This window comes from Scleropages formosus, chromosome 6 (assembly GCF_900964775.1).
Source record: "Scleropages formosus chromosome 6, fSclFor1.1, whole genome shotgun sequence".
Taxonomy (NCBI): Eukaryota; Metazoa; Chordata; class Actinopteri; order Osteoglossiformes; family Osteoglossidae; genus Scleropages; species Scleropages formosus.
The window spans coordinates 21,056,646-21,082,235 of record NC_041811.1 but is presented as its reverse complement, the minus strand read 5'-3'; the positions used below and the strand labels follow the sequence as shown (position 1 = coordinate 21,082,235).

The 25,590-nt window shown below is 42.6% G+C and overlaps 2 protein-coding genes across 8 annotated transcripts in view; both read left to right on the top strand.

Annotated features, from left to right (window-relative positions):
* Positions 1-14,294, top strand: part of LOC108925057 (rho-related BTB domain-containing protein 1-like) — a 41,259-nt gene extending 26,965 nt beyond the window's left edge. For all 3 annotated transcript variants that reach the window (XM_018736769.2, XM_018736768.2, XM_018736770.2), the window contains exons 5-11: positions 1,887-2,697; positions 2,989-3,208; positions 4,959-5,077; positions 8,353-8,503; positions 8,604-8,692; positions 8,858-8,963; positions 9,373-14,294. In XM_018736769.2, coding sequence (XP_018592285.1) covers positions 1,887-2,697; positions 2,989-3,208; positions 4,959-5,077; positions 8,353-8,503; positions 8,604-8,692; positions 8,858-8,963; positions 9,373-9,554 — 1,678 coding nt within the window. In that variant the 3' untranslated portion in view covers positions 9,555-14,294. The remainder of the gene's footprint in view (positions 1-1,886; positions 2,698-2,988; positions 3,209-4,958; positions 5,078-8,352; positions 8,504-8,603; positions 8,693-8,857; positions 8,964-9,372) is intronic.
* A 3,945-nt stretch (positions 14,295-18,239) lies between these two features.
* Positions 18,240-25,590, top strand: part of LOC108925056 (drebrin-like) — a 30,347-nt gene continuing 22,996 nt past the window's right edge. For 3 of the 5 annotated variants that reach the window (XM_018736763.2, XM_018736764.2, XM_018736766.2), the window contains exon 1: positions 18,240-18,429. In XM_018736763.2, coding sequence (XP_018592279.2) covers positions 18,344-18,429 — 86 coding nt within the window. In that variant the 5' untranslated portion in view covers positions 18,240-18,343. The remainder of the gene's footprint in view (positions 18,430-25,590) is intronic. The other 2 variants (XM_018736767.2, XM_018736762.2) reach the window with 1 other exon arrangement.

Below are 25,590 nucleotides of genomic sequence, written 5' to 3'. Positions count from 1 at the left end.
TCCTCTTCACAGATCAAAGGTGCAGGAGGGGGGAAGGTGGGGGTTACTGAAGGTGTTAATTGATTCGTGGAGAGAGGGTTTGAATGGGTGTAGGGTGTGAGACAGGGTTTATCAAACCTGCAATAAAACTCATTCAGATCGTCGGCTAGTTGTTGAGTTGACACGGTGCCGGGGGGTGGTGTCTTGTAATTTGTGATGTCTTTCATGCCTTTCCACACCGATGCAGGATCGTTGGCTGAAAACTGTTTCTTCAGCTTTTCAGAGTAGTTTCTCTTAGCCACTCTGATCTCTTTTGCCAGTGTGTTTTTGGCCTGTTTATACAAGACTCCGTCCCCGTTCTTGTAGGCGTCTTCTTTGGCCTGACCAAGCTGTCTGAGTTTTGCAGTGAACCACTGTTTGTCATTGTTGTATGTTAAACGCGTCCTGGTAGGGATGCACATATCCTCGCAGAAACTAACATATGATGTTACAGAGTCTGTGAGCTCATCTAGATCGCTAGCAGCAGCCTCAAAAACACTCCAATCAGTGCACTCGAAGCAGGCTTGTAAGTCCTGCTCTGCTTCCTCAGTCCATCTTTTAACAGTCCTTATTACAGGTTTAGCTGATTTCAGTTTCTGCCTGTAGGTCGGTATAAGATGAACCAGACAGTGATCAGAGAGCCCCAAAGCTGCCCGTGGAACAGAGTGATATGCATCCTTTACTGTGGTGTAGCAGTGGTCCAAAATATTACTGTCTCTGGTGGGACATGTAATATGCTGTCTGTATTTTGGCAGTTCACGGGAGAGATTTGCTTTATTACAGTCCCCGAGAATGATTATAACAGAGTCCGGGTGTTGTTGCTCTGTGTCAGTGATCTGGTCGCCCAGCTGTTGCAGCGCTGCGTTCACGCACGCTTGCGGTGGAATGTAAACACTTACGAGGATGAACGAGGAAAACTCTCGCGGCGAGTAGAAAGGCTTGCAGTTGATGAAGAGCACTTCTAGGTCGGGACAGCACATCTTCTTCAACGCTGTCACATCTGTACACCACCTTTCGTTGATGTAGAAGCATGTCCCACCGCCATGTGATTTCCCCGCTGATTCCGCGTCGCGATCCGCTCTGAACAGCTGGAAGCCCGGCAGATGTAGCGCGCTGTCTGGGATGGCTTCATTCAGCCAGGTTTCCGTGAAACACAGAGCAGCAGAGTTTAAGAAATCCTTGTTTCTTTGGGACAGGAGGAAAAGTTTGTCCATTTTGTTGGGTAAGGAGCGGAGGTTCGCCAGATGGATACTAGGCAGCGCTGTTCTAAAGCCGCGCTTTCGGAGCTTGACAAGCACGCCGGCTCGCTTTCCACGCTTGCGCGTCTTGGAGCGCTTGAGCAGCGCCGCTGCACCTCCGACTACAATGTCCAGCAAAACGTCAGAATAGTCGAAAACGGGTAAAATGTCAGGTGGTGTGTACTGCCGAATGTTCAGCAGTTCTTCCCTGGTAAAACTGATTGTCGGAGTATAACTAAAGACAGGGCAAACTAACAAAAACAGTAAAACAACTGTGGAGCTCCACACCGAGGCAGCCGTTCGCGGCGCCATCATGACAGTTGTATATTATTATTATTATTATTATTATTATTATTATTATTATTATTGACTATTTTTCCTTAAAAAAATTCCTTCACTGAATGTCTTCACTTTGAGCTGTTAAAGATGCTACTCTTTTGCAGTTGAATGAGGAAGGAACTGCATAAACTGCAGTACTTCTTCTTTTCATAGAAACTTTTGCCATGTTTTCAACTTAATTTACAACACATTCACACGTACACTGACAGTTCTTCGGCTAGTTGCATGACATTCTCAGTCGGTACTCTGTTCCACAGCTTTCTCAATTTTTTCCTTCCTCTGTTTTCATAGGCCCATCAAGCCCTCAGATATTCTCAATCCTGAGCGGGGTCATGAAGTTGCCAAGGAACTGGGGGTGCCATACTATGAGACCAGTATTGTGGCACAGTACGGGGTGAAGGATGTCTTTGACAATGCTATTCGCGCTGCCCTCATTTCACGTCGCCATCTTCAATTCTGGAAATCCCACCTGAAAAAAGTTCAGCGCCCTCTACTCCAGGCACCCTTTCTGCCCCCGCGTCCTCCTCGTCCGATAGTAAGCATCCCTGATCCCCCCGTGATTGATGGAGAGGGCCCTGACTCCCTCTTCTGCCAGCCCCTGTGTGCTGACGTGCTCTTTCTCCTGGAGGGTGGCACCACACGTGTGTTTGCCCACAAGGTCTACCTGGCCACCTCCTGCTCCAAATTCTATGATCTCTTTACCATGGACTTTGGGGTTATGGGGTCCGCTCAAGGTAACTTTGAGGTCAAAGATGGAGAGGAGGAGGAGGAAGAGGAGGAACAGATGCGGAGGGGTGCAAAGGAGCAGGCTGGACGCACCAAGAGCCTTGATATTGACAAGGATGCAGAGGATGACTTTCGTGAGCCTAGGCGCCCTTTCCTGCTTCAGCAGGCATCGTTGAGGCCCTCCCAGAGTGATAACGCTATTCCATCCCGGAGCCATTGTGGAGCGGGGTCCTTTGGAGCAAGCCGCACCCTTTTAGGATGGGGACGGGGCTTTCTCAGTGTGTCCATGGAACATGTGCTGGACCCTAAGACTGGGCGACCGAGACTCATGACTGTGGTGTCTATGGATGGCTTGATTCAGAAAGAGCCCTTCCAGGTAATCATAATCAAAAGTAGTTATTTTCCACTCCTCTTTTGTGTAGATATGTGTTTCAACTTTCCTATCCTCCATGCTGTGCTGGCTTTTGATTTTTTTTATCTATTAATGTTTTTTTGAATAGCATGTTTGCATTGTAAATTTGGGCATTCAGTGCAGATCTGTAGACTTTTCTAGGCTATCGTAATACAATGAATTGCAACAAAGCAGTCCATTTATGGCCATTGAGCGGCTTTTTTCATTCTTAGTATCTGTATCTCCACTCACACCCCCACTTATACACACACCTAGGCGGTCCTCCAGTACCTGTACACAGGGAACCTTGATGAAAACCGGGGGGATCTGAAGCAGGTGGCCACCATTGCGGAGCTGTTGGAGGTGTTTGACCTACGCATGATGGTGGCTAACGTGCTCAATCGTGAGAGCTTCATGAACCAAGAAATCACCAAGGCTTTTCATGTTCGACGGGCCAACCGTATCAAGGAGTGCCTCAACAAGGGCACATTTGCTGGTACGACCTGGTGCACGTTGTTGCCCCTTTCCACTCCTCTCTCCACTCATAATACACATGTTAATTGTTCATGTATTGCACTTGTTGCATTTATTTGATTTGTCTTTCCCTTTTCTCCATGTGAATAGTCATTACTTTCCATTATTTAGTAGTCTTTATTGCTTTCCTGCATGCTGAACTTCCAGTGTGCCTATGAGCCTCCTGCATGGTTACATACTTTTCATTAATAATGTTTTTCGTAGAGTAGCTGTCAAATTATTAAAAATACATATTTTAATAACTAAAAGCCATATGCCCTTTCATAGATAATTACCAAATTAGCCATTTAAAGGGAAACATTTACATTTTGTTTTGCTCACAATGTATCAAAAGTGGGTGGTTGCATCACACAGTTTTTTTTCTCGTGTTTGTCAGAGAATATTGTGCCACAAAGCAAAGACTTAAACTTCTTCAATTAGCAAATGCTTTCCTCCGAAGCAAATTCCAGTGAATACTACGTAGGGGTACCAGCCCACACCTTATTTACCCAAGGTGACTTACAATGCTAGATATAATACTTACAATAAATAACTCATACATCTACCAGTGAAGCACACTTGTGACTCACACACTCAGTGGGTGATTTAAAGTCACCAATCCATCTGAACTGCATGTCTTTGAAATGTGGGAAGAAACCTATGCAGACACAGGGAGAACATTCAAACCTCATACAGACTGAGTAGGGATCAAACCCATGTCCTCATACATCACCCAAGCACTGTGAAACAGCAGCGCTACTCATTGTGCCACCGTGCTGCCAGCTTGTTTTGGAACTTGTATTCTACCTTGTATTGGAAGTCGTGTAAATTCAGTTCTCAGTTTAAGCAAGCTTGAAACTACAATATTTTGATGTTGTTACTCATTTGAAAGTTTTCTGTCTCTTGTCTCTAGTTCTCTCCACTATGAAATGATCATATGACACGATTACTAACAGTATCCATCTGAGGAAATCCTGTTGTGGATTTTTACATCTGTTTCAACCACAGAGTTGCAAATCTGGAATTAAGCTTCGCCACAGTGAAATACGGTGGCGAGATGGCCAGCCAAGTTCCTAGTCCAGAACAAAAAAAAACGGTTCGATCATGGTCAAAATTCAGTCAAACATTTCAATTACGTAGCTGTCTAGAACTAAACCTGGCATACAGCGGGAGTCCCGAAGTTCAGGGTCCTGGCTTAATCTAATCTCAAGGGCAGAGTTTTCCAAACATAAATGAAGATAATCAATGTACTCTTGTACAAAATTATTCAGCCTCGCTTCTTGTGTGGTTCTGTAAGATAGGTCTGTGCTTCTAGACAGATTCAGAAGTCTGTCTCTGGATAGCTTAGTGATTATGGCCAAGTGATGCTTAGTAAATGATTTGTGAAACATAAATAAGACATTACAGGCTATACTGTGACTTTCAGCAAACTACGCAGGATAGGATGAGTGCAGTTTTTGAATTTGTATACCCCTTGTCATATATTATACTGTATCTGATTTCCCATATACTAATGCACATAGTGGGTCAAGATGTCTCTTAGTTTGTACTTCCCCAATCGTCCCCTTTCCGTCACTTCTGTTCTGTGTCTATTTTATAACTTTTCTACGTCTGTCTGTTTATTCATTTGTCTGTCTGTGTCTCTCTGTTTTGTCTGTTTTCTTTTCTATAGCCGCAACTCTGTGACACACATCGAGATGTGTGACTTTCCCCCCTTCCCCCGGTTGTTTTAGATGTTGTTTTTCGATTGGATGATGGATATCTCCCCGCCCATAAACCCCTGCTGATCTCCAGCTGTGATTGGATGGCAGCCATGTTTCGTGGGTCCTTCATGGAGAGCTACAGCAAGGAGGTGAGTTTTTATGTAAGAAAATGGATTGTGGATTAATTTCCTTCAGATCTGTGTCTTCCTGAGATGCAGTGCCTCAGACTATCTTCTCTGTAAAATAATGCTAGTAAATCATTTGGTCCTGAATCTGATGGTACAAAAATCAGATGTGCCATGTTGGCCGTAGAACAGCTCTGCAGAGAGGTAGATGATATGCTCATTCGTATCATCCAGTATATCATTAGCTCTTGCTATTTTTTTTTCTTTATGAATAACTGAATACCTGCAGTAAAATTTTCCATGTGCAGCATGAGTGCATCCACTGCGTAGCATTATGTAGTTTACATTGGGAGGATGTTGAGGATGCTGAGGTTTGCTTGTTTGGAGTTGGGGAGCTAGAGAGTGGCCCATCATCAGTACCTCTGTTTCCCACACTTAGCCTGCAATAATGATTACAGTTGATTGTTCAGAGGAATTCTGTGAAAGAATGAACGCAGAAACAAGTCCTGACGGGTGATTTTGATGGGTTATGCTCACCCTGCCATGGATGCACCACTGGGTAATGTGATACTATCACCATTCATCCACCCCCAACAGGTTATATAGATAGTATTTCAACCTTGTGAACTGTTACATTAAAATTTATACAGTATTTAGAACCAGTGTCTCTTTTAAAAATATTATATTTCAAAAACTAATTAACAAGCCATTAGTTTTTAAAAGTTTCCATGAATTATATGATCTACTTCACAATTCACAAAAGCATGCTGTTCCCTCTCAAAAGAGACAGCAGAGCTATCATTAGTTGCACAAAGATGTGGTGTTTTAAGAATATGATTAAGAACTTAATTACAAGAACAACATTTGATCTTTGTCTTGTTTTGGATCATATTTTAGCAAGGAGCTCAAAAAGATCAGTAAGAAGACTGATAAGATTCACATGAGTGTACTCATATGTACTCCTCAAAATCAAAATGGGTAGTGCCTCCAAACCTTTTGCTCTTTGATTTAGAGGCGGTCCACGCATACATGGTTATGATACAGAATGGTTTGCGCTGCCAACATATAATAAATCACTTGACCTTTCAAAGCTAATTAAATGTGACATTCTGCTAATAGGCAAGTTTAGAGGCAGGTGAAGGGCACCCCTTGGGACTTCTGAAGGACACCTCTGTGCTTCTGCTCTGGAACTAGTATCCATGACCTTTCACTAGTGACCAGCAGTGGGATTGGAGCTGGGGGTGGTGACAGCAGTTGCCAAAGCAAGATCTGACACTCTAGCACTTTCCATTGTGTCCTCAAAAACCCCCTTAATTCCTTGGCTGGAGCTCGTAGCAGCGAGAATAAGCACGCCATTGTTTCAATGAGTTTCAGACTGAGCCGGAAGGTGCCCAGCATGCAGACAGGCTCTTGGAGAGGAGTGGGCTTGGATACCAAGTGGCAGTACAACGCAGTCCTTCCTGTTTGGGGGGACTATGTTAGAGACCGTAGAGGTGGTCCGCTCTCTCCTAGGGATTGGTTATTCTTGGCCCGCTGTGCTTTGTGAAATTCTGCATGCCAGAAACCCTAAGCCGTGGAACCTGGCCACTAAAGGTTGTACGTCGTGGGCCCTTTTCTGTCACACCCATTGTGCCTGCTGTGCTTTTATCTGATGGGGATGAAAGCTTGCCCTGCATTTCAGACTGCCACACTGCCACTGTCCTTCTCTGTGACGTCATTTTCCTCATATTACCCTCATAATAAAGCTTTTAAATTTTGTTCATTTCAGTTTTTCTGGGGGTTTTAGTTCTACTTGCCATGAGTTCTGGGCCTTGATTAGTACAAGAGATAGGATACATGTCATTAACAAGGTTTCAGAATCCCAGGAGGTTTCCCAGGAATACTTTGATATAATTTTTGTGCACCTGATGTTTTGATTTGCTTATACCTGCTAGTGGGGAGTAGTGATTAGGTTCTAATCTAATTTTACAGCTGTGCTCTAGAAAGCTGGAAAAGGTATGTTGATTATTTATTTTATTTATTTATATGCTAACTGAGGAGGGGTGCGGTGGCGCAGTGGGTTGGACCACAGTCCTGCTCTTCGGTGGGTCTGGGGTTCAAGTCCCGCTTGAGGTGCCTTGCGACGGACTGGCGTCCCGTCCTGGGTGTGTCCCCTCCCCCTCCAGCCTTACGCTCTGAGTTGCCGGGTTAGGCTCCGGTTCCCCGTGACCCCGTATGGGACAAGCGGTTCTGAAAATGTGTGTGTGTGTGTGTGCTAACTGAGCATGCATCAAACGACAGCATAATCGCTTCAGTGTATTTCTTGTATTTTTGTGCGAATTTGTTTTGTCTGTTACCACAGATCACCCATGAAGACGAGGGATGTGTGTTTTGTGAAGTTATTTGTCATTTAATGTAATTAATTGTAACATTTTTCTAACCTCGTAATATGGCAGGGGATGCGGTGGCGCAGTGGGTTGGACCACAGTCCTGCTCTCCGGTGGGTCTGGGGTTCGAGTCCCGCTTGGGGTGCCTTGCGACGGACTGGCGTCCTGTCCTGGGTGTGTCCCCTCCCCCTCCAGCCTTACGCCCTGAGTTGCCGGCTTAGGCTCCGGTTCCCCGTGACCCCGTATGGGATAAGCGGTTCTGAAAATGTGTGTGTGTGTGTGTGTAATATGGCTGGTTAGTCTTTCCCAGTTTATTTCTGTTCCCCCATGACATACCATTAGATTCAATGGGAATCAGCAGTCTGGCTATGTATGGATTATCTAGCCCAAAAGGTATACTGGCTCTACATCCACTTCTGTTCATGAATTTAATTTATGTTAACAGTGGTAGTGATTTATTAAAAAGCCTAATTTGAATTAAAGTAACTTTATACTTGCTAGATTTTTTACCTGATTTGTGTTCACTCAAGTAGATTTTTGGACAAATACTGTAATTGTGATTTTTTTTTTTTTTTTTTTTTTTTTTTTTTTAACTTTTGAATATTGTTTTTGACTACTCCACCCACCTCATCTACAGCTGAAACAAGAGGTGTCAACCCTTACTGTTGAAGTAAAAAACTTCAGTTGACCTGTTAAGAGTATAGAGAAAATGTGACGCTACCTTGGATCTCTCCGTGACTAAGGCTGGGCTGCCCTATACTACATTAAAACCAATTGCAAGCAAAAGGCGAACACTTCTGGAAAACTAGTCGAGCTGCTGCTTATCACACAATGGTTTCTTTCTACCATTTTAAACCCGTGTTTTACCCCCGAAGTAGAGCCAGTTGTATCTTCATCATACAGCCCTATGCTTGTTTTTTTTCTCTTGCCAAGGTGTCCATCCCTAACACCAGCAGTGCCTGCATGCGTGCCGTGTTGGAGTACCTGTACTGTGGCCTGCTCATGCCCAGCCCTGACCTGCAGCCTGTGGAGCTCATTGTGCTGGCCAACCGACTTTGCCTGCCCCGTCTTGTGGCCCTTACAGGTGAGAGTTGTGAAACCTGCCACATAGTGTTTGTGAAACACTGGAAATGTTAACGTTTTGTCTTACCACTCACCTATACATTTGTGTCTGTGTTTCACAGAGCAGCACGCAGTTGAGGAGCTGCTGCAGTGGGCAGCCGGTGAAGAGGACATTGATGGACAGGTGCTCACCTACTTGGAAATGGCTCAGGTAAGTCACCATTTGCACAGCAGCACTTTGCAATGAAAAAATACAAAGAAAAGCTATTCATAACCCTTAAAAAAATCTCAACATTAAAGTCATTGGCTTTGGTGTGGCTTGTTGCATTTCCTTTTATTTCTTTCCTTTTTTTGTATGTCATTTTTATTTGCCCAGTTCCACAATGCCAAACAGCTGTCCTCATGGTGTCTCCACCATATCTGTACTAACTACAACAGTGTTTGTCGCAAGTTCCCCAAAGAAATGAAGGCCATGTCTGCAGGTACACCACTTTTACTAACGTTTAAATTTTCTTAGGGAGTTTGACTGTTTGAGATGATATCTATGGCATACTTATGTACAGATAAATTCATAAACACATTTCAGAGAAAAGCTGTGTATTATGTAGACTAATTTGTCTTTTAGTAATGTTTCTGTTAAGTAACTAAAGACAAGAAAATTTAATTTGGTGTTTGGTTTTGGAAAAAATATGCAACAGCATTTTAAAAAGTCTATAAGAAGGTGTGGAGTTCTATGTATTTGGCACTGCGTATGTGCCACATGAGGTTATTTTGATGGGGAAGAAAATGCTTGTGAAGAAGTTTAAAATTCAGTCACTCGCTTTCACTTCCTCGTGTTGTCTCTAATGTTGCCTCTGGGTCTGTTTTTCACTTTGTGCTCCTGTCCTGTAGACAACCAGAGGCATTTTGAGAAGCACCGCTGGCCCCCTGTGTGGTTCCTGAAGGAGGAGGACCGCTACCTGCGCTCCCTAAAGGAGAGGGAGCGAGAGGAGGAGATGCTACGCAAGCAACACACCAAGCGTGGCTGGTGTTTCTGGAGACGCTCGTCGTCCTCCTCACCCCACGTGTCCTGACACTCTGGCCCTCTCATTCCGGAGAGTCTCCCTCATTCTTCCTGCTCTGAGCCTCTTTCTTTTGGCCTGAGCATACCCTGTCCCACATCTGAATTCATGTGGGTGCCCAGGTTGCCATCAGAAACCATGCTGTGTCTAGATCAGCCCAAGGGGCTACTCGCTAATCCAGTCTTCTCTTCACGACAGCTGCCCAGCAGTGCCCAGCAGAATCCTGGGAGTCTGTCGCAAGGTTTGGGCTTAAAAGCCACAGATCGATGGAGTGATGTGAAGATGCTGTTGCGATTTTATGTCATCTCACACCAAGGTTTTTGGAATTCATAACCAGGGATGAAACACATTTTTTAAAACCTTTTTGTAGTGACAATGACTCTATTCACATCCTTTTCCTACCTGCAGTATTCCTGATTGGTTTTCCCTCCTTCATATTTTCTTAATGTTTTGTTTTTCAGATACAAAATGCCTGAAATACTTTAGCCAGGGCCTGCATGTCAGTTTCTGAGTGGACCTCCGAGAGCAAGGGCTCATGGTATTGAAGTTGATGACGGTGTAAAAAGACTGAGAGGTTAAGGGGGATGGCACAAACTTGGCCTGTAGCAGCAACATGATAGGTTGCCAGTATGTGGCAATCCAGAGAATACACCAAAGGACTCCCTACAGAAGGGGGTAAAAAACAGTACTATTAATATACCAGCTAACCTAATGAGATTTTAAAGATTGGCAGTGTTTGCAGAAAGTGTGAAGACAGTCTACCCTTGCACTCTACTTCCACCATATTCTCCAGAGAAGCTGCCATTCTGGGGAAGATGCAGACTTCCAGGAACTGTCTGCCTTAATTTTGTGTTGAGAATTCTGTTTTCATTCTTGAGTGTTGGAATCAGTTTAAATCAGCTAGCAAAAAGAGTCTATCGACTACAGACAGCTAACACTTTGGGGCTGATTTTTGTTGTATTTCCATCAAATAATATTTTTTGCCGCCATGCATTTCTGTGCAGCCACAGGAAAAAAGCTGCAAGGGTTTTCTCTAACAAAGCACAATGAAACAGTTAACATGTAATCCTGCTCCTCATCGACATTGCCGCCCTTCACTTTTCTTTTTCTCTCAGCTGGAAAAAGCACAGGAGATGTGGTGACAGATGGAAGCAGGGGACAAGTTCTATAGACAGCCTTACTCTGGCAAACATAGCTGAGATGAACTGGCTGTTTTACACGGATGGATTCCCATTTCTTAGCATCTAGTAAAGCAGCTTGTTGTTTTTTAAATGCAGCTTTGGGATGGGCCATTTGAAGCTAACACAGGTCAAATCCCTCCTCACAGCCCAAAATTTAGAAATGTTACATTAGCATATCAGAATTGATATAGTAGGTGCACACCACTAAGACAAGAGTAATTTTTTCGTACGTATCGGCTTACCACCAATTTGTACAAGGTCATTATCTTCACAGTGGTCAGTATTGTTGTATAAGTACTAGTAGTAAATGTCTCATTTTGGTAAAGACATGCTTTTACTAAGTCCTGGTGATATTGTAGTGTCTTGAGTATGAAATGACTATGAGAACTTCAGTATTTGTAGTGAAGGTATTAAATGCCTAGTAATGTGTGGAGTTTGACAGTGCAAGGTGACCAGTGAAATGTAGTAAGTCATTTCAGTGTGCTGGCTGTGCTTCCAGCATGAAGTAGATGTTGAAAAATCTAATCTAAAACCTACATTTATCAGAGGTTGGAAAGGGTTTTCGGAACGTAATTGTTGGTCTTGTCCAGTGTTTTCTCAGCTTTTGGAAAATGTTCAAAGAAAAATTACACAGAAGCAAAGGATGACAGTCAGTCTTTACAAGATTGGGATGATATTCATTTGGTGTAAACGGCAATATCTAGAAATGCAATACAATGCAAATAAACAATCACTGGGGCTATGCTGAAATACAGCAAACATTTTAAACTTGTGCTCTGTTATCCTCTAGCAAGGGCATGGGGCACTTCAGTTAAAATTTCATAAGTTTAATTTTATAATAGGTCCATTACAGATGCCTTGAAATTGAGCACTTGTAATGTTATAGAATTTCTTATTATTTTTTGTGCAATACATCAAAGGTGGTGTCACGCATGCAGTGTGATAAGTGTTTTCAGAGCTTTAAAAAAGTTGCAGTCTTTGATGGAATTGATGGCGTTTACTCAGTGTGGGTTTTGCATTTGTGCTGGCAGTTTTACACTGTTTTACTCCAGGTCAGGCAGAGATGGTTTAGCAGGTGAAATGTATGGTTTGACCGGTTTCAGTTAAGGGGTGTTTGTGGCATGACCTTGGATTGTGGCTCTTAACATAGCACTCCCATCTTTTTCATGTGTTATTCCCAGTTGGAAAGTGCATTTGCTAGCTTTTGAATTCAAGTAATAACTTATCATACCAATGGCAGTTTTCTGGAGGTGATATGTCAAGAGCATAATTTACACTTTATACATGGTATATAACAGTCTATGGACTTATTTTGTCCATTTATTGTCCTGCTATTTAGAATTAATGATAATTGTAATGTGGGCCTTCTTTTGAGATATATGCATAGAAGGTAGCAGAACAGGATACATAAACAGTCCCATTATTTTAATAGTTCTTTGTGTCATTTGCTGAAGTGGCAGAGGGTCAAGTTTTAAGAAGGAATATTAATTCTGGTTAGTTGTTAATGAAGTAGATGTCTTTGTGAAGCCCAGATCCAGCTGTAATGAGAACAAAAGATGGACATAGATTAGATTAGAATTTTGAGTTTATGGTCTGCTGTTTGGGCTCAAGGAGCATGCATCTGGCATGAGAGTCAGCTTTGCTTCAGACTGTGTTGAAGTGAGTGTTATGGCTAAGAGTATCTGGGATGTTGTCTGGAATAAGTTGGCAACTGACGGTGTTATCAATCACAGCCTTTTCTGGTTAATCTATGTCAGTCTTTCTGTTGTTGGTCTTCTAGAAACTTTCAGATTCTATTTATTAATTTAACAAGCACTTTAACAGTTGGTTGTCTCTTTCTACAATTTTGGATTAGCAACAAATTCACCTTTTCTTCCTGGTCTATCTGATTCAAAGACAGGGGATGCAGCACGTGTTAATGTATTCAGAAAACATTTTGAATGTGACCTTTTTTCTCCAGTCCATGGACATTGAAGGGCTCCCTTTGGGTTCAAGCGCCATTATATCAAAGGTAATGTGGGATAATAATTAAGTCTTGTACTTTAGAAAAGACTAAACAATCTGTTCCAATAAAATAAGTCAGTGAAATATCCCTGTATAATTTTCAACCAGCTACACTAGTGAGAAGATTAGCTATCTTTTTTTCTGCTGTGAGAACATTTCTTTTTGAGGATTTGTTTTATATCTTCATATATGTTTACATTGTGTTTATATATACGTATACATTGGTTGTAGTTTATTATTCTTGAATTGCTTATGAAGGGGGACCCTGCCCTTTCCTGTAGCAGTGAGTACTGCTATGTACATCAGCTGTGATTTTCCCAAGTATCTCTTGTGCCTTGTCTCTCACACTGTTGCCTGTCTCTCTGTTGTCCTTCTAGCCCAGAGTTGAAGGAAGGGCCATGTCCCAACTGCACCATCTCACCTCCCTCCACACACACACACACACACACACACACACACACACACACACACACACACACACACACACACAAACTGCAACTACTGATACACATGACTGGCCCTCTATCCTCAGTCTCTGTTTGTGGGCGTGTAGCAGCCTGCATCATGTGGTCGGTTTGGATTTGAACGGCCTGCGGAAACCTGTTTCCATGTGAGCTATGGTTCTGCTGCCCTCTAAGGGTCAGAGCTGCTCAGGCATGAACGTACCGCCTGCCTCTGGACTCCGTGCCTGAGCTATATGGACTTACACACAAAGTCACAGGCTGTTTCCAACTGTCATCCTTAAATCTAGGGTCGTTTCTAGGGTTAGCTCTGTAGTTAAAACCAAGCTACACAATAGCCGGACACTTAACAGCCTGCATCATAACATTCGGGGCAGGGACAGTGAAGTAACATGGAGATGGAGAAACGGGATGAAGAAACAGAAACCAGTAGACTTAAGGACATCTTTGATCAGTGTACAAAAACTTAACCCTATTCCCTTGGCTTGAATATCAATAATACCATACATGTGTTTGGTTATGTACAGTGTAAAATATAAGCTAAGATACAGTACTGCCTTAACATTTACAGGACCATTGTACTACAATCTTTCTTCCACTTGTGGATTCCAGACCAGAATACACCTTATTAACAGCAAATCGAGGGTGTGAATGTGCGCTTGTTACAGTGCAAACTGATTAATCATTCTTATTGCGTAGTTATGGGCAAAACATTGTTTTTATATAACAGTGAAGCCCATTAGTGGTTTTTTTTTTTTTTTTTTTTTTTTTCTTATAGTGATTTGTGAAACGTCTGGACACTGAGTGCCGTGATCTGGACAGTACATGTTCGGTTAGGAAACAGTATATGCTAATTGTGGGGTGGCTGAGCTCATTTTCCTGGTGTAACCTCTGCATACTTGTGCATCTTGGATTTCTCGTTCAGATGTTGTGTCCATGTGCGTCGTCCACATTAATAAACTGCAACCATTTTTAAACTGACTGTAGACAATGAGAAAAATCACTTTTCCAAGGGCTTTTTGTAGAGTGATCTGGTGCTTTTGCAAAAGAAAACTTGAAAGTGAAACAGTTGATATTTTTTGAACCACTGTGATTTCTAAAACAAAGGAACAACAATGTAGAAACAAAGTGTTGCATTTTCAGTATTTTGATGTTTGACTCTAATTAAACTTTTGCTGAAGTTTTTGACTCTTGTTTTATTGAACATCTTAGTTTCACCAAGAAACATTTTTCTTTTCAAGGTTATGAACAGTTTTCACCTTCCCATTTAAGCATTTTTTTTCCCACTGCAGTTATAATGATGCTTTCTTTCCAAGCATTTGGTGTGCAATACATAATTGCATGTCCATTCTCAAGATAATAGTAAGTTTTTGTTAAATTTATAAATAATCTTCTGAAATCCGTAAGATAAATGAACATTTGTTTCAGAATAAAAGATGAATTACTCTGTAATCAACCAAGAGGTGGGGCCAAAGTTGTTGTATTTCATTGGTTGATTCTGCTTCCCCCCCCCCCCCCCCCCCCCCCCCATGTACTGTGCATTGTTGTACACTGACACACCCATCTGGAGAGAAGCAGAATGTAGAAGGAATATAGCACAACTACATTTCTCTGATACTTTTCTCCAAAGCAACTTACAGTGTCGAGTTCCTCACAATTACTTCCTCATTGTATACTGGCTTAAGGGTAGTACAGCTGAAGGTGAGATTTAAACCTGTGACCTGTGAGTCCAAAGAAAGGGAGCAGCTCCAACCACTATGCTACCACCTTCCCTGCTGTATTCATATTCAAAGTAAGTTTTAAGAGGGTGTGTAGTTCCATAGAGAGGGCTTTAGAATTTTAGGTACACATATGACAGATTCCATGCCCTGAGTTCATTAAAGTGGGCATTGTATTCACATGAAAGGCAAATTCCAAAGGTTGTTCCTAAGTTGTTTTAATGTAAGTAGAAGAGTACCTCATGTAGAAGAGAAATGTTCAGATTCATGCTCAATGTGACATCTTTCATTTCAAAGATTATTGCAACCACAAGCTTTATTGCTCTTAGTGTTTAGCGTAGAGTTCAGCTGCAGTCAAACCCAGCTGAGAAAAACCATGTGTTGGTCCAGTCTGTATGCAGTGGACCACTAAACCGTGGAGTAGTTCTCCAAGTGGTTTGGACATTTTTTGTATTGTTAATAAGCACTGTCAAAGAGCTGCTACTGTCTGCAGAATTCATTATGCACCTGAAGAAGTCCGATATATCACTTGAAGTGTAACAAACACACACATTGTCTGAACCGCTTGTCCCATACGGGGTCGCAGGGAGCCGGAGCCTAACCCAGCAACGCAGGGTGTAAGGCTGGAGGGGGGAGGAGACACACCCAGGGCGGGACGCCAGTCCATTGCAAGGCACCCCAAGTGGGACTTGAACTCCAGACCCACCGGAGAGCAGGACCCGATCCAACCCACTGCACCACTACGCCCCCTGCTGTAACAAACCTCATGTTATTTTTTCAACATCATGCCTGCGGTTGTAGGTATCTGCTACCCCGGGTTACCGATCGGAACCATGACCTCACCTCTGGAAAAAGTACCTGAGCTGCTGCCGTTGCCTAAACTAGTTAAAAATCCTACTGTTAATACTAGAAGCCACATACTTTTTCCTAAAGCTCTAACTCTAATATATATTTGCCAAGGATAACATTCAGTGGATTGTGAAGAGCTGTCCAACACTTAGGATAGTTCTGAGATTAAGATCTATGGGTACAGCTGGCAGAAAACCAACGGCTCGTAAGGAATGTCAACATCCTCTCCACAGGCAACGAGGAATCACAAAAGATCCGTACTTTGATCCAGTCCTAGTCCACTCTTTCCATTTCACTCATTACCCTGAACTATTAAAGCATTCATTTTATTTCTGCATACATTGAAGGCACACAATTCTGTTTTTCCCGTGAACACAAACCTTGAGTGAGTTTTCTTCAGGAGACCCTCAACCCCAGTGGGCAATTTTAGCCTTGTGAAATACTATAAAAGCTCCACTTAGAAATAATTCAAGAACAGAATGATTGGAAACTGGAGAGCCTGATGCAGTAACATCATCCTCCCAGGTAATACAGTGGATTTGATGGCTCAAAATGTGAGAATTAGACGTTTGGTATGAGGATGTGCTGCGGTACATAGTTAAACCCGTGTGGCACAAAGCCCCATTGCCGTGGGTGTCAAAACAGTTTACCAGCATATGAATTTAAAACACAGATGACACATCTGACAAGTCATCGTTCTCTTCCGTCTGATGGAAGCCAAGATAAAACTACAGAACACGGAATGCATTTCATGCTAAAATAAACTTTTCCTTTTATTTCCTTTATGTGACACTGAGTGCCTGCTGTGGGCATGAAGCAAATACTAATGTCAACCTTTGTTTTTAGTACTCTTCTCACTGTGATTTCCAAACACACAAGGCCCAGGCAGATACTCCATGTGTACAACATCATCTGTTTCCAATACATTCTGATGCCTCTAGGCAACAAGGAATGTCTCTTGGTAACACATTTGTTTAGCGCATGGGAAGAAAGAGAAGGCCTCCACACTATAGCACTATAGCACAGAAGTGCCTGTGTGTGAGACTGCTCATCCGACTGCACACACAAATCAGCACAGTCTATAACCAGTGGTAACACCTAAAGCCACACCTGCATGGTTGGTTGACACTTCTGTCTAAGAGAATTTAGAATGCCTGCATGACAAACTTGAGAATAATTTATAAATCTGGTTTATACATTTATACAGTAGGGTATTCTTAGTGCAGGAATTTAGGGTAAGTACCTCCCTCAAGGCTACTGCAGCAGAGTGACAATTCAAACCTGACACCTTCAGGATACAGGCAGACTGCCCATCCACAGCACTACCTGCTCTCATTAAACTTAGCTGGACAAGCTGCAGATTAGTGAATAAACACACACACACACTTTCAGAGCCACTTGTCCCAGACGGGGTCACGGGGAACCGGAGCCTACCCGGCAACACAGGGCATAAGGCCAGAGGGGGAGGGGACACACCCAGGACGGGATACCAGTCCACCGCAAGGCACCCCAAGCGGGACTCAAACCCCAGACCCACTGGAGAACAGGACCCAGTCCAACCCACTGCGCCCCCCTAAACGCATTACATTTACATTTATTTATTTATTCACAGCGGTGTTGTTGGCATAAAATCAAATACATGCTCATCTTGTGTGTGTGAGTGCCACTCTTTACTCATGTGTACATTTAAAGCGTCATGAAATCAATTCAAGTACAGTTAACATACTAGTGGGTAAAGACATGAACTTGTGTATTGAAAGTAACAAAAATTATTATTATTATCATTCAGAATTTTTGTAATTTACTAATTATACTTTTAATAATAAAAATACCATTACAATGTATAATTATAGCTTTGAACAGAAGCTTTAAACATGAAGAAATAGAATATAATACAAATTAAGAAGCCCAAGAAGCTTAAAGTGTATTAGGCGGTAACGTAGTGATTACATCTACCACTTTCGGACCCCACGGTCGCAGGTTCAATCCCCCTCTCTGGTACCCTTGCCCTAAATTGCTCTAGTAAATTTACCCAGCTGTAAACGGGTAAATAAATCGTAACCTTAATACTAGAACTCGTTTTGGAGAAAAGCGCGAGTTAAATGAATAAACGTAATTTCATCCTCCAGTTACATGACGGACTATATAAACAGAATAAAATATTACAGTACTTCTAGTTTCAAGGACCACAAAAGGGAAGGAATAAGTGTTTCGTCGGGAGTTCAGATGAGCGCTACGGAAACTAAGCATCGATCAGGTGGGCGGGAATCCCCTCTACTCTGCGGTGCTGTTTAGCGCCTTCGCACCAGAACATTCGCGCTTCGAATCCCATTTCAGATGAAGTAGGATTCATGAGGGGCACTCATCGGATGTATACACTGGTAAATCCGCGTAAACTTCATAATCCGACACCATGAATGATCGTAGACAAAGGGCGTCGGCTACGTAAAGGTTAAGAATAGGCGACATGGGAGGTCCCGTCCCCGGCGGGGGGGCGGGTCCTGCGGCCGCGGGGACCTGGAGCTGGACGCGGGAGCGCGACAGCGCAGAGCGTCTGACGACGTGGAGCACGAGGCAGCGGCGGCGCGATGCGAGCGGTCAACCTGGACACGTACAGCCTGTCTCTGCTCACGGCCAAGGAGGACATCGTGAATCCGCGCTGCTCCACCAACTGGTCAGTCCGCAGTCCAGTCCCACACTGCTTCTCCCCCCCCCCCCCCCCCGCGCTCGTATGCTAATGAGCTGTTTCTTACTCTGCGCCTTTGAGGACAGCGCGTTTAACACTGTGTATTTCTTCAGACTTTTCAGCCTCTGCTTGTCATGAAAGACCGACATCCTCTTACATTTGCGTTTTGTGCCGTTTACCAGGTGCGCAGGACGCCTGGACCTGTCTGTGCTGAATTTACAATTTACATTCATTCATTTTTTTTTCTCCAAAGCAACTTACTTCTAGCTACTAACCCTTATAGAGCTGGATAATTTTTACTAGAGTAAAGTAGGGTAAGTACCTTGCTCAAGGCTACTACAGCTGAAGGTGAGATTCGAACCGGCAAATTTCAGATCCAAAAGCAACCCCCCTAACCACTATACCACCAGCTGCCCTGTAAGCACAAGCTCCTCTAATTATGAGCCCCTATAATTAACAGTGTCATTGCTTATAATTAGCAGTCTTATTGCTCTCTCCCATAAGATGCACTGACCCCATTCTAACCCTTTGTTGTTACTGTACTTCGAATTACTCTTTGTCCAGTGTAGAAAACACAGCATACTATCTGTGTGTGACCCGAGTGCTACTTCCAGAATTTTTGCGGACCCCCAAATTCGGCATTTAGATTGCAAACGTTTCATCACCAGTTGAGGTGACATCATCATTTTGCAGACCCCCAAATTCCTAACAAGCTGTTACACCCACAGGATAATATATGTTAATGTATCTCCTCCCGATTACTCTACTTCCTTAAATTCAGGGTTCATTTTTATTGTTTTGCAGTCTTTAACATGACAGCATTAAGCTGGTGTTACAGTGGTTAAGACACTGTGCTTTTGCTCAAAAGGTTGCAGGGAGAGTGTGTTCATCCTTAAGCGTGTACATTACTGCTGCTCCATGTTTCATCAGTTTCATGTGTGGGTGACAGTGTCTGCCAGGTTCCTCTCCCCTTTTTACATTACATTCATTCACTTCGCAGATGCTTTTCTCCAAAGTGACATACATCTCAGAGAACAGTACAAAAGTGCACAATTACATCAACAGAAGGAGAGATTTGGATGGAGACACGTGATTCTAGAGTACAGTTCATTTGTCACATTCCACCATATGAACCAGTATACATTACAGAAGTAAAGCACGGAGGTTCTCGGTTTTGGCTTCGTTGTGGTGGAATGACCTTCCCCTTTCACTCCAAGCTGCTGAAACACTGTCTACATTCAAGAAGGGTCTGAAAACTCACCTTTTCTGGACTCGCTTCGCCCAAGATCTCTCCAGCTTGTGTGATGTAAATGTTCATGCACCATAACTTCATGATCATCCCCAGATAAGCCTTTACACAGCCGCTACTCCGGCATTGTATGTGAATGTTTGCTTGTGTACCTAAAAAAAAAAAAAAAAAAATGTAGGAAGGGTATCAGGATTCATCTATCCTGCGTTTTAGGCACCTACTCGAGCAATAAACATCAGTGCATCAAGTGGATAGTAACAAACTAGGTTTACTTAAGAATCACATGTCTGCAGCCATGTCTCTTTCTCTTAATATAATGCACAAATTGTATTTTTGCTGAGATGTACGTCGCTTTGGAGAAAAGTGTCTGCTAAATGAATAAATGTAAATGTAAACATAAATGTAAGTAGGGGCATAAAGGTGTTTTTTTCACTGCTAACCTCAACAGTCAGAAAGATGGCAAAACTATTTCAGCAAATCTGCAAATATGAAACATAGGACCATCGATAAGCACTGTTAGTGTTATACTTGAGAAATTGCCATAAACGCTCTATATGTTTGAACTCAATTTCTCATTGGATTCAAGACCGGATTAAAAGGTTCAGCACAAGGATCGTGATCCTCCCCCTGCAAAAATGTTTGTGAGTGAGTTCATCTGTGGAGGCCGTAGATGAAAATTCAAGGTTCGAGCTGCAAGCAGTTTGTGAGAAGGCTAAATCTAGAAAGTTTCCCCCTCTTTAGCTCTGGCCTTGAGAAACTGCAGTCCATTGTCAGGTGACCTTGTGTGCAGTGCTGTTCATATGTTTACTTTACAAACTACTTCAATCATTCTGAAGGTCCAGTTCCTATTCTCCCTGCTCATATAGCATAGTTGCTCCTAATTAGTGTTTAATTAGGACTATATACTTAAATCAGCCAGTGTTAAATCATCTCTTAGAAATGTCACTGAGTCTAACGTGAGTCCTCATTCAGCTCCCCCAATTCTACAATGTAAAACTTGAAATTTCTGTTTTAGTTATTTCTCCCTGCATTGATCTGAGAACTATTTGACTCCAGCCATTTAATACTCCTGTTTATCCACTATAGTTTAAATAGTCTATTGACTTTTTATGTGTTCCTTTATGCAGCAGCTGGCATTTCAAATCCATAGAAAATCTAAATATAGCGCATGCTTCCATTTAGCATGCAGTGTTTGTAATATAAATAATTTGTGACTCAGATGACTGAAAGCAATGCATGCAATTTTCAGCAGATGTTGAAAGTGATATAGTAGGCATCTCAATGTCTGCTTTCTGTACCCAATTTCATGGTTACTTGTCCACATCTGTCCCATTTTCCGATCTATACAAAATAATGTTTTTAAAATGTAACCAGGAGCAAATGGAAGCGGTTAATAAATTCTGTAGTAATTTCATTTAATATTTCCTTAGTGGTAAAGCAGGTACTGTATTTGAATATAATTCTATAAGTAACAATGATTGTAATATTATTTCAGTAAACTGCCAGCAAAGTAACAAACAGCAAATAAAAGTCTAAGGTTGCAGTGATGCAAGCAAATACTCCAAAACTTCAGTGAAAACTCCAAAACCAGAAGACAGAACAGAGTACAGTACAGGGTATATGACACGTAATACCTTAAGTGCCAAATAAAAACTGTAAGCTAAGGAAAAAGTGTAATACTGCACACAGAATGACCCAGGTGCCCATCCATTGCAACATTTTCTCCTTTTCTTGACTTTCTTACCATTCTTTAAGGCGTTGAGATGAGGTGTGAGAAACTTGAGATCCCTGTTAGAAGGAAATTTGTTGTCACAACAAGCATGAAGTAAGGGTTTGCGTGGGCTGTTGCTGGCTGCACACTCTGTTATCAAATCTCCACTTAATTGTACCAACATTTCCTTGTTAGACCTCTAATGAAAGTGATTTTGCCACAAGATATAATTATCTATTTGAGCAGGCAAAATTAGGCCTTTTCACTGCTGGTAAAATATAAGGACTCATTGTCACGTTGATGCCGTCATGGTCAGTGTCTTGCAGAAGGTTTCTGCTCAGGATTTAGTCCTAGGGCCACGTTCATGTTTGTGGGACAGAGAGTTCAGATGAAAAAGGACACGCAAGTGTACATAACTGTGCACCGGTCAGAAATCATTCCATCCAGTTAAATAGCTACTTTCTTAGAGATTGACATATATTCATTTAGCTGATGCTTTTCTTCAAAGTGACTTACTATGTTAACATTACAACTACACACACGCACTGGCTGAAGCTACTTGTCCTGAGCAGGGTCACAGTGAGCCAGAGCCTAATCCAGCAACACAGGACAAAAGGCTGGAAGAGGGTCACACCCAAGATAGGATGCCAGTCCATCACAAGGCACCCCAAGCAGGACTTAAACCCCAGACCTGCCAGAGAGCAGGACCTAGCCAATCCTGTTGTGCCACCACACCCCCTACATTATAACTATTTACTCATTTATACTGCTGGATATTTTAACTGGCACAACTTAGGATAAGTACATTACTCAAAGGTATTACAGCCAGAGGTAGGGATCAAACCTGTAACCTTTGCATGCAAAGGGCATAGCTGTAACCCCTACACTACCAGCTGTCCCAGTTATTGGTTTAGTAGACACTTACTGTATTTCCAAAGTTACCTACAACGCAGGATAAACAAAAGTGCATTTGAAAACAAACAGCTTCAGATACAGGCGCACGATTACTGACGCACAGTTTTTGAAACAGTTTTGATACCACCGTTTTTGTTGGTGTACATCACTCGAATATCTGCCTGTAGGACTGAGTCAGACAAGAAACCCTTATGTGATCATGACAGATGGTGTGATACAAATTTATGTTGGTGATCAGAAGGGAAGTGCAGCCAAGAGATGTGTTTTGAGACCCTTTTATGAATGTTGGAAAGGATTCAGCAGTTCTGAGAGAGGGAGCTCATTCCACTACACTGGAGTCAAGAGCAGGATGAAAATGAAACACCTTCTTAAGGGTACAACAGCAGGACCCCTGACATTTGAACCAACAACCTTTTGATTCAGGCCACATCCTTAATCACTATGCCACCTGTTGATATGCATTTGATATGCATGTTCAGGTTCCCCCATAGTGTGTGAGTGACACAGGGAGAGTGTGTTCCACTGACGTATGGATGAGTGACCCATTATAAGTAGTGTATCTAGCAGTGTAAGACACCACGGTGAATAAGGTGTGTGGGCTGATAACACTACATAGTATCCATTGTAAGTCGCTTTGGAGAAAAGCATCTGCTAAGTGAATAAATGTAAAAAAAACCTGATTCAGCATTGAACGGTGTGTCAAAAACAAACTAGAATAAGTGAAAAAGCAAGCTGCATAAAAGCAGGATAAAAGATGAGAAGTGGAGGAAGCAGGACAGTGAGACCAAGGAAGAGGGCTTGTGAGAGAAAAAGAAGAAGAGAGACTGGAAAGCATGGTGCTGGGCGAAGGAGAAATCACAGTGGCTATTGGGGACAGGAAATACCGGAGGCGTCCCCGAGGAGCGCTCATTTTGCGTGTGCCCACTGGTTGAAGCAGGAAGCTATTTTTTAATATGCCTCATGCCCTTGTTCATCTACCTACTCATGTTAGGGACGGAGTGCCTTCCTGATCCCTTATCTCAGCCTCGTGCCTTTAAATCTGTTTTCCCAATAACTACACAGTTCATTCTATCACTTCTTGCTAGCTTTTGTAAATGTTTACGTTTGACCGATTCACCATGTTTGCTATATTGCTAATAACTTTTTAAGGCTTTTCAGGGGTAGTTCATTGCTGTGATGAGCTTGGATCACAGCCATTCATTTCTGTTGAAATTTCCATTTCTAGCATCAAGGGCCATGGTGGAGATGTTGGTGGAGATGTTGGTTGGGAGCAGAGCGGAGAGTACTAATACACATAGCCACCGTAAGAATGTTTTATCTGTGGTCCATGTACTATCAATGCAAATGGTGAGTAGGGCCAAACCATTTTGCATTGAAATTTTAACTCTTACACAATGTCTGTTTTTATTTACTATAATTACTATTACTTTTTGTCCTTCAACTTGGCCTCTGGTTTTTTTTTTTTTTTTTTTTTTTTTTTTTTTGCTGTGTAGATTCCTTTTATGGTGGTGCATATCCTGCATCACATTGTGATATTGTTAACTTTTGTTGTGAACATTTGCTTATTGAATTTCAGACTAGCCTTCATCACCTCCTGTTTACAAAGGAAGGATTGGAAACCATGGTAGAATAGAGGCATTTTTATTTTAGAAGCGGATGTGGGCGAAGGGAACAGAGTCGTAGAAGTAGGGACAGTGGGTGAAGTTGGAAGGGTGGGTGGACTGAGAAATTATATGTCTTAATTGTTGTGCTGAAATTGACCAAGGATCCTGTTCCTCTGTTTAACGCCACAAAAGCATTGTTAATGCAGTAGAAAATGACACAGCATTGCATAACCACAACGCCATTGCAGATGTGCAGTTTTTAACAAAGATTCTGCAGTGAAATTTTTCTATTGTCTGTATGCGACTCACCACACATAACTGATTTATTCTAAAAACTTAATCATCAGAGAACCTGTCTGCAAGTCATAAAATCCACCTTCCCCATCATCTCCACTGTTCCTACGCGATTGTGTCTTCTGTTGGGTAGATTAATATCTTCACCCAGTTGATCTGGTAACATCCCTCCAGAGAGCTGAGAGCCGAAGACTGTGCGTGATGCCACCTTACAGCATCGCACACATACTCCATGTGCAAATGATCTAAAAGCTGAGATCTACTGAGCATGAATTGCTTCCATCCCTCCACAGATTTAAGCATAGTTTGATAACTGAATTAGGCAGTCCCAGGTGTAAGCCTGAAGGATTCTTGGGGCTCTCAGTTTAAATTGCATGGCAGTAAAACTCATGAAGCAAGATGCCATTCTTGTTTCTAAAGCTTGGCTGATGTAAGGCACGATTAAGCTATCAGAACAGGGAATGTAAAAGTACAGTAAATTGCAGGAACACAATATCAGGGTAAGATCAAGTAACAGGCTTCTGGTTCAGGGATTTGAGCCTGATTGATTTTATGTTGCCAGTGGTCGACTGTATCACCACTGAAGACATTCCTTAACGGAACAGCCATATGGCCCGCAGCACGTGGTCTACAGACCAGTAAATTAGCTCTTGGAATGACAGTTCTTGCTCTGCCTACATGCATCTTTACACCGGGCAGCAGTGAGGAAGACCATACCACTCCCACTCATCAGCGATCTAATGTGCGGTCTACCGTGAGCCGGTATTAGTCATGAGCGTGACAGTGAGCGCTACAAGATGCAACAAAAAGGCATGCGGTTGAGCAGCACGCTCACACAGCATGCATTTGTTCTCAGGATTCTTTACATCTACCCACTCCCAAACTTGCCCGCACGCTGCATTTCCACTTGAAGTTCAATCATTCATCATTTGTCTGCTTTCGTGTCCCCAAACTTGTTTCTGTTCACCTTTTTTTAGCTGTGCTGTTCCCACCCGTTCCTGTCATTCTCCCCCTACCCCAATATCCCTCTTTTAACCTTTTTTCTTTGTACTCCTGTTAATTCCCTCTCTCCCTTTCTCTGTGCTGTTTGCATCCTGCCCACCCCCTCTCTCATTCTCTCCCTCTTCCTCACGGGAAATTCATAAAAAATGGTTTCCTCTCCCTGTCCACAAATAGCGGGCGATCTGTGGTAATGCTAATGCTAATGGGCGCCCAGGGGAACCGTATCTCGCGCTGAAACATCTCCTCTGACCGATACTCTTAACTGTACACTTACTGGAGCATTTTGGAGGAATTGTGTTTTTTGATCCCGATCTGTGCTTGGATCATTTCTGTTAACATCCCATGTATTTGTCTTATGGCACAACTGTCGCTTA